The following is a 14,084-nucleotide window of genomic DNA, read 5'->3' as shown; positions in this document are numbered from 1 at the left end:
CTCTGGGCTCTGGTCAGTGGGTGTCCTTGGTCAGTGTATTACCCTGGTCAGTGGGTGACCCTGGTCAGTGGCTGACCCTGGTCATTGGGTCACTCTGGTCAATGGGTGACCCTGGTCAGTGGGTGCCCCTTGATTCTAGTCAGTGGGTGATCCTGGTCAGTGGGTGACCCTGGGCAGTGGGTGACGCTGGTCAGTGGGTAACCCTGGCAGCGGGTGACTGAGCAGTGGGTGACCCTGGGCAGTGGGTGACACTGGGCAGTGGTTGACTCTGGGCAGTGGGTGACTTTGGGCAGTGGGTGACTCTGTGCAGTGGTTAGCTCTGGGCAGTGGGTGACTCTGGGCAGAGGGTGACCCTGGGCAATGGGTAACTCTGGGCAGTGGGTAACCCTGCTCAGTGGTTGACTCTGGTCATTGGGTGACCATGGTGAGTGGGTGGCTCTGGTCAGTCAGTGGCTTTGATCAGTGGGTGACTCTGGTCAATGGTGATCCTGGTAAGTGGGTGACCCTGGGCAGTGGGTGACACTAGGCAGTGTTTGACTCTGGGCAATGGGTGACTTTGGGCAGTGGATAACTCTGGGCAATGGGTGACTCTGGGCTCTGGTCAGTGGGTGACCCTGGGCAGTGGGTGACCCTGGGCAGTGGATAACTCTGGGCAATGGGTGACTCTGGGCTCTGGTCAGTGGGTGTCCCTGGTCAGTGGGTGTCCCTGGTCAGTGGATGATCCCTGCTCAGTGATTGACTCTGGTCATTGGGCGACTCTGGGCAGTGGGTGACACTGGGCAGTGGGTGACTCTTGGCAGCGGTGGCTCTGGGCAGCGGGTGACCCTGGGCAGTAAGTGACTTTGGGCAGTGGGTGACCCCGGGCAGTGGGTGACTCTGGACAGTGGGTGACACTGGGCAGTGGGTGACACTGGGCAGTGGGTGACTCTGGGCAGCGGTGGCTCTGGGCAGCGGGTGACCCTGGGCAGTAAGTGACTTTGGGCAGTGGGTGACCCCGGGCAGTGGGCGACTCTGGACAGTGGGTGACACTGGGCAGTGGGTGACCCTGGGAAGGTGTGGTGCTGTGGGAGGGGGTGATGGGGGGGGGGGGGGGGGCGCTGTGTGGGGGGAGTGAGGGGCTGTGTGTGGGAGGGGGTGAGGGTGGGGAGGGGCGGGTGGGGGGTGACGGGGAGGGGGGGGGGTGGGGGGGGTGAATGTGGAGGAGGTGACGGGGAGGGGGGGTGAGGGGGTGACGGGGGTGGGGGGTGAGGTGGTGACGGGGAGGGGGGTGAGGGAGTGACGGGGAGGGGGGGGGTGAGGGGGTGACGGGGAGGGGGGGGGGTGTGGGGCTGTGAGGGGTGAGGGGGGTGTGTGTGGGGGTGAGTGGGGCTGTGGGGGTGAGGGGGGGGTGAGGGGGGCTGTGGGGGTGAGTGGGGCTGTGAGGCTGTGGGGGTGAGGGGAGGGGGGGCTGTGGGGGAGGGGGGTGTGTGGGGCTGTGGGGGTGAGTGGGGCTGTGGGGGTGTGTGGGGGTGAGGGTGAGGGGGGGTGTGGGGGGGAGGGGGGGGTGGTGTGTGGGGGTGAGTGGGTGATTGTGGGGGTGAGGGGGAGGGGGGGGGTGTGGGGCTGTGGGGGTGTGTGGGGCTGTGGGGTGTGTGGGGCTGTGGGGGTGAGTGTGTGTGTGGGGGTGAGGGGGAGGGGGTGTGTGGGGGTGAGTGGGGCTGTGGGGGTGAGTGGGTGAGTGGTGTGTGGGGGTGAGTGTGTGTGTGGGGCTGTGGGGGTGAGTGGGGGTGAGTGTGTGTGTGGTGGTGAGTGGGTGAGTGGGTGATTGTGGGCTCTGTTTCTCCGGTGACAGTGGATGATTTTGACGCGTCGCATTTGGTGAAGGTGAAGATTCCCGCGAGTGTCCGGGAGAGAGGCCCAGGACTGGGGGGGTGTTGCCGGGAGTGTGGGGCTGTGGGGCCCGGGACTGGGGACTGGGGGTGTGGGGCCCGGGACTGGGGGTGTGGGGCCCGGGAGTGTGGGGCTGTGGGGATTGGGGCTGTGGGGACTGGGGGTGTGGGGCCCAGGACTGGGGACTGGGGCTGTGGGGACTGGGGGTGTGGGGCCCGGGACTGGGGGTGTGGGGCCCGGGCTGTGGGGACTGGGGGTGTGGGGCCCGGGCTGTGGGGACTGGGGGTGTGGGGGTGTGGGGCTGTGGGGACTGGGGCTGTGGGGCTGTGGGACTGGGGGTGTGGGGCCCAGGATTGGGGACTGGGGGTGTGGGGCTGTGGGGATTGGGGCTGTGGGGCTGTGGGGATTGGGGGTGTGGGGACTGGGGGTGTGGGGACTGGGGGTGTGGGGCCCGGGACTGGGGGTGTGGGGCCCGGGCTGTGGGGACTGGGGGTGTGGGGACTGGGGTGTGGGGCCCGGGACTGGGGGCCCGGGCTGTGGGGACTGGGGGTGTGGGGGTGTGGGGCTGTGGGGACTGGGGCTGTGGGGCTGTGGGGACTGGGGGTGTGGGGCCCAGGATTGGGGACTGGGGGTGTGGGGCCCGGGACTGGGGGTGTGGGGCTGTGGGGATTGGGGGTGTGGGGACTGGGGGTGTGGGACTGGGGGTGTGGGGCCCTGGGGATTGGGGGTGTGGGGCTGTGGGGACTGGGGGTGTGGGGACTGGGGGTGTGGGGCCCGGGAGTGTGGGGCTGTGGGGATTGGGGCTGTGGGGACTGGGGGTGTGGGGCCCAGGACTGGGGACTGGGGCTGTGGGGACTGGGGGTGTGGGGCCGGGACTGGGGGTGTGGGGCCCGGGCTGTGGGGACTGGGGGTGTGGGGACTGGGGGTGTGGGGCTGTGGGGATTGGGGGTGTGGGGCCTGTGGGGACTGGGGGTGTGGGGCCCAGGATTGGGGACTGGGGGTGTGGGACTGGGGACTGGGGGTGTGGGGCCCGGGACTGGGGGTGTGGGGCCCGGGACTGGGGGTGTGGGGCTGTGGGGATTGGGGGTGTGGGGACTGGGGGTGTGGGGACTGGGGGTGTGGGGCCCGGGACTGGGGGGTGTGGGGACTGGGGGTGTGGGGACTGGGGGTGTGGGGCCCGGGACTGGGGGTGTGGGGACTGGGGCTGTGGGGACTGGGGGTGTGGGGCTGTGGGGATTGGGGTGTGGGGCTGTGGGGACTGGGGCTGTGGGGACTGGGGGTGTGGGGCTGTGGGGATTGGGGGTGTGGGGCTGTGGGGACTGGGGTGTGGGGCCCAGGATTGGGGACTGGGGGTGTGGGACTGGGGACTGGGGGTGTGGGGCCCGGGACTGGGGGTGTGGGGCCCGGGCTGTGGGGACTGGGGGTGTGGGGACTGGGGGTGTGGGGCTGTGGGGATTGGGGTGTGGGGCTGTGGGGACTGGGGGTGTGGGGCCAGGTGGGGACTGGGGGTGTGGGCTGGGGACTGGGGGTGTGGGCCGGGACTGGGGGTGTGGGGCCCGGGACTGGGGGTGTGGGGCTGTGGGGATTGGGGGTGTGGGGACTGGGGGTGTGGGGACTGGGGTGTGGGGCCGGGACTGGGGGTGTGGGGACTGGGGGTGTGGGGACTGGGGGTGTGGGGCCGGGACTGGGGGTGTGGGGACTGGGGCTGTGGGGACTGGGGGTGTGGGGACTGGGGCTGTGGGGACTGGGGGTGTGGGGCTGTGGGGATTGGGGGTGTGGGGCTGTGGGGACTGGGGGTGTGGGGCCCAGGATTGGGGACTGGGGGTGTGGGACTGGGGACTGGGGGTGTGGGGCCGGGACTGGGGGGTGTGGGGCGGTGTGGGGGGGGAGGGTGTGGGGGGGGGGGGGGGGGGGGGAGTGGGGCCGGGGGGTGTGTGGGTGTGTGTGTGTGTGGGGGGTGTTCAGGGTAAGAGTGTTCCTGATGTTATTGGGGGGTTTGAGACAATGTGTAATAACACATTTGTTGGTGAGTTGTCGTTGTTATTATCATTACTATAACTGATGATGTTAGTTGGAGGGACCAAACAACAACAACAAATTACATTTGTATAGCGCCTTTCACCCGAGGTTTCCTCACTCCACACACCTGGTTACCTATGGCTGTGAGTAGCGCGTGGCTTTTCCCAGGATAATAATCCCTTCAAAAATAATAATAATAATAATAATTTGGCCGCTTCAGTTCCCCGACTGTTTGTGGGACGCTGCCGTGCGCCGTTGGCGGCTGTGTTTCGCCCACAAGATGTACAGTTCAGTGAATTCACTTTACAGTATATTCTGTGAAGCGCACAACAGCCTGATATGTGCTCTATTAAAAATGCAAGGATTATTATTATTATTGTTATTATTATTATGCGACCCAGGTTGGTGGGTTATAAACAATCATGTTACCTGGTGTTGGGGAGTTGGAATAAATCATGTTATGTGGAATCGGGGAGTTACCACTCATAATATTACCTGATGCTGGGAATTTATGACGGTAATGATATCATCTGGTGCTGGAATGGTTGTAACTTATAATGCTGTTCGAGATTTATGGCTGCCTGATGATTTACGGTTATATTATTGTTGAATTTTTTTTATTGGAGGATAAATCAAATTATCCGATTAGTTATATTATTAACATGGCTTGAAATCTTCATTTATTGAATTAGAACTCAGTAGCTTGTATAACTGATACTCTGACCAGCAGTTTAATTTTTAATGAAACCATATTTTATGGAACTGATCACAGTAATAATTGGTAAATATAATCTATTTTATATTTTCTTTTATAATTACAGCATCATGCCTCAGAAGTTACTTAAAAGTGCCCACTACATTGAACTGGGAAACTACCAATATTGGCCTGTTCTTATACCTAGAGGCATCCGCCTGTACACGTACGAACAAATCCCATGCTTCCTCAAGGATAACCCTTACATTACAGATGGATATAGGGCATACCTACCTTCCAAACTGTGCTTAAAAAGGTGGGTCATAAATTCAAGAATTTCTGGTTTCTCTTAGGAACATAAAACTTGCATATTCTTGAATGTTTCAATTATAATGAACAGAAAAAAATCTATGTATAACGTGATTATCTCAAAAAAAAATTGCACCTAATTATTGGAGTATATTCAACACCGTACAGGATATACTATAGACATGACACCTAGGTATTGGAATTCTACTGTTTGGTAAAGTTGCCATCCAAATAAAAAATAACCCTTGTATTTGTTTTATTGCCTATGATGTTGAAAAAAAGTCTCAAAAAGAGCTAATCTAAGAGCAAACAGTTAATAGCTGTCCAGTGTAGTGACTGCATCCCAGCGCCTTGCAACGCCCTCCCGGCTTTATATAAATGTAATTTATTCTTGTTATAGGGAAATGCAGCAGTTACCTTGTGCACACCAGGTGCTTGCTGCATTGTAACTGCAGGCATCATTGTCGGTAACTTTATACAATGGCAGAAATGTAGATCTCTAGTATCAGTGTAGAGTTGCCCAGATATTATTCTCTTAAAAAAAGATAAAGAGTTTGTGTGAGCTTTGGATAATGTATCTTATTTTTCAAATTATTTGAAAAATGTAACTTGAAGACAATTATGGACTTGTAAATTAGACTTTCTGTAGGTTTTGATTTTCATAGAATTTATATTAACTAATATTGTGCAGAGACAAGTACTGTGTACAGTTCTGGTCACCTTACTACAAGAGGATATTGTGACAATGAAGCAAGCGCAGCATAGATTTATTAGGATGTTACCAGGGATGAAAGAATATAACTATCGGGAAATACTGAATAGGTTAGACCTTTCTTCTCATAAGATAAAACGATTAAGAGGGGACCAAATAGAGGCATTTAAAATTATGAAGGGATTCAATAGGTGAACATAAATATACTGTTTTCACTTGTTGGTGAGTCCATAACAAGGGGGCATAAATATAAGATAGCAACTAACAGATCTAAAATAAAGTGTAGGAGGAAGTTCTTTACACAGAGAGTGATGAAAATGTGGAACTCGATGCTAGAAGAACATAAGAATTAGGAGCAGGAGTAGGCCATTCGGCCCCTCGAGCCTGCCCCGCCATTCAATAAGATCATTGCTGATCTATTCTAACTCCACCTACCCGCCTTATCCCCATATCCCTTAATCCCTTTATCCGCAAGAAATCTATCAATCTCAGTCTTCAATATGTTCAAGGACTGAACATCTACAGCCCTTTGGTGTAGAGAATTCCATAAATTCACTGCCCTCTGAGTGAAGAAGTGTTTCCTCAACTCAGTGTGAAAGGGCTTACCTCTAATTTTAAGACTGTGACCCCTGGTTATTGTTTCTCTAACCAGGGGAAAAAGTCTCCCACTATCTATTCTGTCATGCCCCTTAATCTTATAGGTTTCTATATAGGTTTCTATAAGATTACCTCTCATTCTTCTATATTCTAGAGAATATAGGCCTAAATTGTTCAACCTATCCTGATAACTCATCCCCCTCATTTCTGGTACCAACCTAGCGAATCTACATTGTACCCTCTCCAAGGCGAGTACATCCTTTCTTAAATAAGGAGACCGAAACTGCATAGTTGAAGTAGAAAGCATCAATGGATTTAAGAGGAAACTCAATGTATACTCAAGGGAGAAGGGAATATAGGGGTATGGGGTAGGTTAGCAAAGGGAGGGGATTAGGATGGATGGAGACTCTAAAAACACAGGCACGGACTAGTTAGACCAAGTGTCCTATTATGGTGATGTAGATTGTATATAATTCTGTGTAACTGAACACTTCTCTCTGCAGTCTTTTCATCCTTTCCAATGAATCGGTCAATATTTGGAGTCATCTACTTGGATTTTTCCTGTTCTTCAGCCTTGGTATTTATGACATGACCACTGTACTTCCAGAAGCAAATGCCTCAAGAGATGACTATGTTATATATTCTATCTGTCTCTTCTGCTTCCAGGCAAGTAGCTTTGAAATGGGTGGGTGTTTCAACAAATATGATTCCAGGATTATCAGTTTTCTTTGATGGAGTGAACTTAATGTAACTTTTACTTAATGTAAAAAATGTGAAAGTACAATAAAAGACTAATCCTGCAATTATCTGATAGCAGTTACAGCTTTTCAAATTCAGTATGAACTTGACCAGCCCCCTGTGTATTGTATCATTTTCTATAACATTATCTTATAATGTATGTATATAATGAAAGAGGATCATAATTCACAATGGTATATTATTGAATTGAAACTGGATATTATACAGCATCTAGCTGGATCTGTGGTGTGACCTAATTTTGCATTGCATAAGAACCTTCTAGTTTCTTAGGTTCACTTTACCATTAATGTAGGATACTCTCAGAAAAAGATAAATATTCTTAAAGATTCATAAGTCTAACTTCACTTTATTTTTTAAACTTTACTTCCTCTCCCACACAGTTTTCAGCATGTAGCATGAATTTCCAGTCATTTGGAATTATTAATCAGACTCTCAAACATCACAGTTTATAGGAACGATCAGAATTGGAAACCCTGGATTTCTTCCCCTCTTTGGTTTAAAGAGCAGTTGTAGCTCTTAACTCCTTCCAGTACTGAAATAAGCCTAAATCAGCAAAGCCTGGAAATGAACGCAACCTTTTATTGTATGGTTATGCTGCACTGATGATCATTAAGACAGCCCCTCTTCAGAAATGTGTTTTTTCCACTTATAACACTTGAATAGTGTTTTTGTAAATAGTCGCACCAAATTCTCTTGTAATCAGAATTTTTTTTGTGAGAATTTCTAATTGTTGTACAATTATTCTAATTGTTGTGCAATTATTCGTTTTACCAGCATATTATTTTAAGCATTCTGAGACACTACCCTGCGTGGAGGGCGCTATATAAGTTGTTATATAAGGGATTGTGATACACTGTACTGGCTACTTGCGGTGTAAATATCCAATATATTCAAGTTATTTTTGCATTTAGTTTTAACATTTTGCCTTGTAGGTGTGTATGCTGTGTTCAGTAGGGTATCATGTATTTTGCTGTCATCGCTCTGAAAAAGCAAATCAGCGCTGGGTAGCCCTCGATTATGCTGGTATTGCCGTAGGAATTTTAGGCTGTTACGTCCCTGCAGTCTTCTATGCTTTTTACTGCAATGAGGTAAGGATTTTCTCTTCTGTGTTCAAAGTATTTATAATGACAAATTATAATTTACCCCTTCTCTTTTGCGTTTGGTCCTGATTTTAGTGTTTGTATGTGTGATGTTACAACATTCAGCCACACAAGCGCAGGGCAATATTCACATTGTGGAGTCCTGTAGATTAGTGGTTAGAGCACTCGCCTTGCAAGCAAGACGACCTGGGTTCAATTCCTGGGCAGGAAAAAAAGTGTTGAGCAAGTTTCCTTACTCCACATGCCTCTGTTCACCTAGCAGTAAGTAGGAACCCGGTTGTTAGCCGATTGACGGATTGCTTTTCCCGGGGTAATAATCCCTTCAAAAAAAGCCTAAAATATAATAATAATTTGGTCATGACTGTTTGTGGGACACTGCTGTGCGTAATTGGCTGCTGTGTTTCACCCACAAAATACATGGTCAATTCCCATTACAGTATAGTTTGAGACATCTCAAAGACATGGTAAGGCACTGTATCAAATGCATTAATTAAATTAGCATGTTAGCAAGTGAAAATCTCCTCCAACAAACTTGACTGTGAATGAGAAAAAGGTAAACTTTCTGTCGTAGCTCATCCATGTGGCCACAAAATCTACATTCTGACAATACAAGTCAGACATTTGGATTCTTATTTGGCTAAAATAAGCAAATCGTAATCAATGTAATGAGATTTTCAGAAGCGTTCGAGTTGTTATGGAGCAGTGAAAGTAAATGTGTAAACAAAGTTTAACAATAATTTTTAAAAAAAATTGAGCTACCTCTAAACATGAAACAACTGATTCATTAGCGCTGCACTTTTACCTGTCTGTCAGTCCCAATTCCCGTCTTCTGTAAAATCCAGCTAATCCTAAATTCTGATATTCGCATCATCACCTCAGCCAAGGTCTGCAGGTCCATCACCCAGTCCTCGGCAGGTTGCACTGTCTCTCTGTCTCCCACAGGTTAACTTCAAGATTCTCATGTCACCTATAAATCCCTTCACGCCCTAGGAACCTCCCTATCTCTTAAATCTTTTGCTCTGCTCTTCTACTCGCCCGCTCCTCTCGGCTAACTGGCCTGCTGAATGTTTCCTGTCTCTCCGTATGAATAGCATTAGCCAAGCCTTCAGTCACTATGCCATTAACCTCTGGACCTCCCTCCCTCACTCCTCCACCTCAACCTCCCTTTCTTAAAACTTTCCTCTTCAAAAGTGCCTATGGTCATGTTCCCCTGCCCCCTCTTCCTTGCTTAAACATTAACCTTACATGAAGGTTGCTGTTTATTGCAGGTTGTAAATCTGTATTTATTTTGTTTTATTTTTGTTGCAGTACTGGCGGCAGGTCTACCTAATCACAATACTTGCTATGATATTGGCAGTATTCTTTGCACAAATACATCCGTATTACTTGACTCAGCAGTGGAATAAACTACGTGCACTCATCTTTTGCTGTGTTTCTGCATATGGGATTATCCCAACAATTCACTGGATTTGGCAGAATGGGGGCTGGTCTGCTCCAATAGTTCTGGTGAGTGTAATGTCTTGACTTTTATGTCATACTCAATTCAATAATTACACATTTGATTCTCTTATTTATTAAAACAGTGTGGTCCAATAGAATTTGCTAACTAACCACAGGCGACACTGTTTCAGCCACATGCAGTAATTTTAGTAGAAAATACCATGCGAATATGATAATTGAGAACACATGCCCAACGATCGTGTTGATTACTCATTTTTTATTTACTTATTAAAAAAGCATTTTTGCCACTTTTGGATTCCCAATTTATGTATTGGACAACCATATAGTGCAGTGTTTAGAACAATAATATAACATTATAATAAGAAGTTAATTATAATGAATCAGCTGTTGCAGTATATATACTTCAGAAACCTATCAAATATACAATGCAAAATTACATTGTATAGCGCCTTTCACATCAGGAGGATGTCCCAAGGCACTGTACAGTCAGGGATTTGGACCCGAGCAGATATACTGCATTATATTCAAGTATTAAAGGTATTTTTAGAGTATTTTAATGGGCAAGTTTATTTACACTCAAGAAAAATAATTTATTATCTGTTCCATTTATCATTATCTATACATGGTTGCATTCAAATATTTGCAAATTTTTTCGTTTAAACTCATTTAGATATTGAATGGTTTTTGATTAAAATCCATAGTAGCATTTAAAAGGGAATTAGATAATTACTTGGGAAATATAATAAAGATTAGAAGGGAACAAGCAGGGAGAATGGGATTAGAGCATAGTGCCAAGATGTACATAATTTGCCAAATGGCCTCATTTATACTGTCTTCTTTATGTGTAGTAAACTTTCTGATTCTAATTGTAGGACAAAGCATCTCTATTGGCACCTATGCCCTACTAACATCATTATAAGCAAACCAACTTTTCAGCTTTGCTTAATATAAATCAGCAGCCAAACTAAACCAAAAGTGATATGCCTCGAGCTGGAGCAGTGCACAATGAAATATTCAGAAGTAGTATATTTTTAAAAAAATCTAAGATGAGAAATCGAATATGCACAAAACTGTAATTGCACTTCTCAAAGTTGCTTGCATGAAAAAGTGACTTACTTGATGCTCTCCATTGGTTAAGCTTGATGGTGTCTTTATGGTGTACGAACGGATAGTACTGCATGGTGCTGCTTAGAGACTTGGCTTAATAATTGTTGTCCTTTTACTATTTTTGGTTCAGTGTAATGATATAGTAGAATTTTCTTCAGTTTTAATTTTAGTATTGTTTGAATTTCAATTCAGTTTATTATTTTTTAATTTTATTCCTTTTCTATCTGTATGAACAATTCCTTGTTGATTACTTTATTTTGCAGGCATTTGCTCCCCGTGTGTTTGCGATGTACTTGATGGCTGCAGTGGCTTTTTTTCTGTATGTCACAAAAATTCCAGAAAGGTATTTTCCAGGTGAGCGATTAGAGACTGACATTTTTGTGACATTTACATATTCATAAATAATTTGCTGTCAGTTTATTATGATAGGTCACAAATAAAAATGATCCCCTTTCTCCTCGTGGACATGTTTTCATTCATCTTCACCTTACTACACTAACATTGCAGTTTGTTATAAAACAGTAGATTTTGTCGGGTTTTTTTGTAGTCAAAAGGTGCAAGAAAAAATGTTGGTTTCTTGTGAATTCTCCTCACTATTAAAGCCAATTTTTAGATCTTTAAGACCTTGCTTTTGGTTACCCCAACCTCCACCCCCACACACAGCTTGGGTTCTGTCTGCTCTGTGAAGCACTTTTGAGACATCTCAGTGTGAAAGGTGGTTATATACTTGTAAATTTGTTTGTATAATTGGCTTTTCGTCGTTGTGGGGTGTTGCTGGTACACAATTGCTTTTAACAGCATTCACTTACATTTTTAATTCATTTTCTTTTGTAAAGTATTGAAAGCATTTATTTACCATGCAAAGCATTATATAAATGCATGTTGTTATTGAATTGCACGACGGTTTTCTGACCCAATCTGCTGTTCACTTACAGGGCAGCTCAACTACCTCGGGTCCAGTCATCAGTGCTGGCATATTATTGTCGTCTTCATGTTGTACTGGTGGCATCAAACTGGAGTGTACATCACACAGTACAGGCACAGCGAGCCTTGTTCTAAACTAGTACTGAGCACATAACTATCATCAGTGTATTCACTAAAATGCTTGTTTTTGAATCTGTGGTAGTATACACTGAGTACAGATTGTGGAGTTGAAAGTAATTCTACAGATGGAATTGCCACTTTGTATGGCCTTTTGTCAGTAAAATATTGTTTGGAATGGGGACAATGGAAAGGTTACATCCGTCATAAAGGAAATATTTTGTTGCTTAAATAAGTTGTCTTAAGCCCTGGAAGTACTTTTCATTAACATTCTATAAGTAGAATTCTGTATGTTTTATTGACAATTCTATTGATAATGCTCATCAAAAGATGTTTGTGTGTATTAGTAGAAAGACTACTCGTCCTATCATGCAGTAATCACTTCTTCAATAACGTGTATTCTCCATATACTACTGGTAATGTAAGATTATGGTGCAACCAAAATTTCAGTGCATGGCCTGTCTTAGTTGGTAACACTCACCTGTACATCAGGATGTTGTGGGTTCAAGCCCCAAATTGTAACTTTGCTGACACTTCCAATATAATACTGGGTGTGCTGGACTGTTGGAGGTGCTGTTGGAGATTGGTTAAACCAAGGTCCTGGTAAGGGAAAATACCTTTGCTGAATGAAATCTACAGCAAGAGAATTCTTTAAGTGAATTGGTTATTGTAACAATACAGTAATAATAGTAATAATTCAAGCTTAAAGGATTTTAATTTTTGCTTGATTAAAAAGCAGTGTTTCACTTAACACTATAACACTCTAAGGAATATTGTGGGGGGAATACCTGCATATTGTATCTGAAATTTGCATAGTTGGGGAACCCCACAAATCAGTGTTGGGGGATGCAACATGGCAATTAACTTTGAAAATTAAATGCTACACCTATAAACTGATTAATGTAATTTCTACACTCAGTTGTATTCCACAATGCAATTGTCTCACATTATTAGTGCTGGAATTAATCATGTAGCTTTTTTTGAACTGGGCAGTTTGAGGGTTTGAAGATCATTGCAGATTATTTGTTGAATACCACCTGGCTAAAATTTGGAGCATTTCCATCTCACTTTAGATTTTCATCCCAGTAGGAGGAATATAGTCAACCATGGAATAAGGTCTTAGTTCTGTTAACCTTAATTTCCTTTGAATACTTCCAACAATCTGTTGAATAGCAGTCAATTCTAAATATGAGAGCTGCTTTTACTTTATCCTCAAGATAACATATTTCACCATTAAGGTCACCTACCCAAAATATTTGAGTGCTAAGCTCATCAATATAAAAATAGTGACCAATGGTGGCACGGAGGGGTCAAGGGACATGCAGCAGGCTTGTGCCAGCTAAGCGAATGAAGCAGGCAGAGTGGGGTAAGCAGGTCAGAGTCGCTAAGGTGTGAAGGGGTTGGTTTGTGATGGTAAGCATTCTTGGAATCAATCCTTTCATCTACTTTGTTGTCCTGTGTTATTCCTCAAGGTGTTACCCTTCATTCTCTGCACTTTTGAGTGATGTGAGTTGCATGCCCAACGGTCAGTACAGGATTAGGGTCTGTGGTGAATTGGGAAATTTGGGGGAAAAAAAGAGAAATGTCATCTGGAAGTCCCATTTTCTTCATTTCCCTAGGTAGGTAATCAATCTGCCTCAACAGTCTTGCTCTAGATTTCGTTCAACAGGTATTTCCTTTACCAAAAGAGATCAATGAAAGTAGCTCAGGAGTACCTCATATTTAGTCTGATAGGCTGAATAGTTCCAATGCAGAAGCATAATAATGGACCATGTATCTGCACAATTTTCCTGGTCTACACCCTAGTTTAGTATGGATTGTGATCAATTGGAAGATTGAGTAGATATGTTTGAAAGTGGTGGTAATCATTATGAATTCATGTTTAAATTCACACATTCAGTTCCCAATATGCTGACAATTCAATTCCAGCTTTATTTATTAGCCTGAAGAAACTGGCTCACACAACAGATGTTAAAATCCTAAACTTTGGGATGAACCCTTCTTTTCATGTTTTGTCAGATTGTCATATGTTCCATTTAAATAATAAATCCTGATCTTTTATACCAAGTTCAGGTGAGGTTTACTGTGTGAATTCTCCCCTTAATGTTAAATGTTCCCAGTCTCCCAATTGGTAAATCATACCAACAAGAATACCGTAAAATATACCCTGAATTGTCATGCAGCAAACTTGCAGCAATTTGGGCATTGTCACTTATTATTCCGTGCAGCAACCTCCCCAATGTCCAGCTATTAATAGAAACTTAGGAATTGTAATAGTATAATGTGTTTTTAACCTTCAACTAACTCCTCAGTATCACATGTGGTGCTTGAGAACTTCTTCAAACTTGCCTGAGTGTTTTTNATATAGGAGACTCTGTGAACAATGAAGAAATAAACTTCTTATATAAACAGTTTT

General features: G+C 45.9%; 1 protein-coding gene across 1 annotated transcript; it reads left to right on the top strand.

Moving 5' to 3' along the window:
• Positions 1–3,791: 3,791 nt before the first annotated feature.
• paqr3a (progestin and adipoQ receptor family member IIIa) lies at positions 3,792–14,079 on the top strand. The gene is made up of 7 exons (XM_007896973.2): positions 3,792–3,895; positions 4,710–4,898; positions 6,704–6,866; positions 7,892–8,047; positions 9,368–9,565; positions 10,891–10,981; positions 11,563–14,079. Exons 2-7 carry the CDS (start codon positions 4,714–4,716, stop codon positions 11,703–11,705), a joined length of 936 nt encoding a protein of 311 aa, XP_007895164.1. The 5' UTR covers positions 3,792–3,895; positions 4,710–4,713; the 3' UTR covers positions 11,706–14,079.
• Positions 14,080–14,084: the final 5 nt, after the last annotated feature.

This window comes from Callorhinchus milii, unplaced genomic scaffold, assembly GCF_018977255.1.
Source record: "Callorhinchus milii isolate IMCB2004 unplaced genomic scaffold, IMCB_Cmil_1.0 Scaffold1, whole genome shotgun sequence".
NCBI classification, from domain to species: Eukaryota; Metazoa; Chordata; class Chondrichthyes; order Chimaeriformes; family Callorhinchidae; genus Callorhinchus; species Callorhinchus milii.
The sequence above is the reverse complement of the archived record's forward strand: the minus strand, read 5'-3'. Positions and strand labels throughout refer to the sequence as shown.

What these genes read in the sequence shown, in the direction of transcription:
- paqr3a (XM_007896973.2), top strand. Translation starts at nt 4,714, where the DNA reads ATGCCTCAGAAGTTACTTAAAAGTGCCCACTACATTGAACTGGGAAAC. An exon ending in TCTGTCTCTTCTGCTTCCAG is followed by an intron (nt 6,867 to 7,891) that starts GCAAGTAGCTTT and finishes TTTGCCTTGTAG; the next exon opens with GTGTGTATGCTGTGTTCAGT. An exon ending in GGTCTGCTCCAATAGTTCTG is followed by an intron (nt 9,566 to 10,890) that starts GTGAGTGTAATG and finishes TTTATTTTGCAG; the next exon opens with GCATTTGCTCCCCGTGTGTT.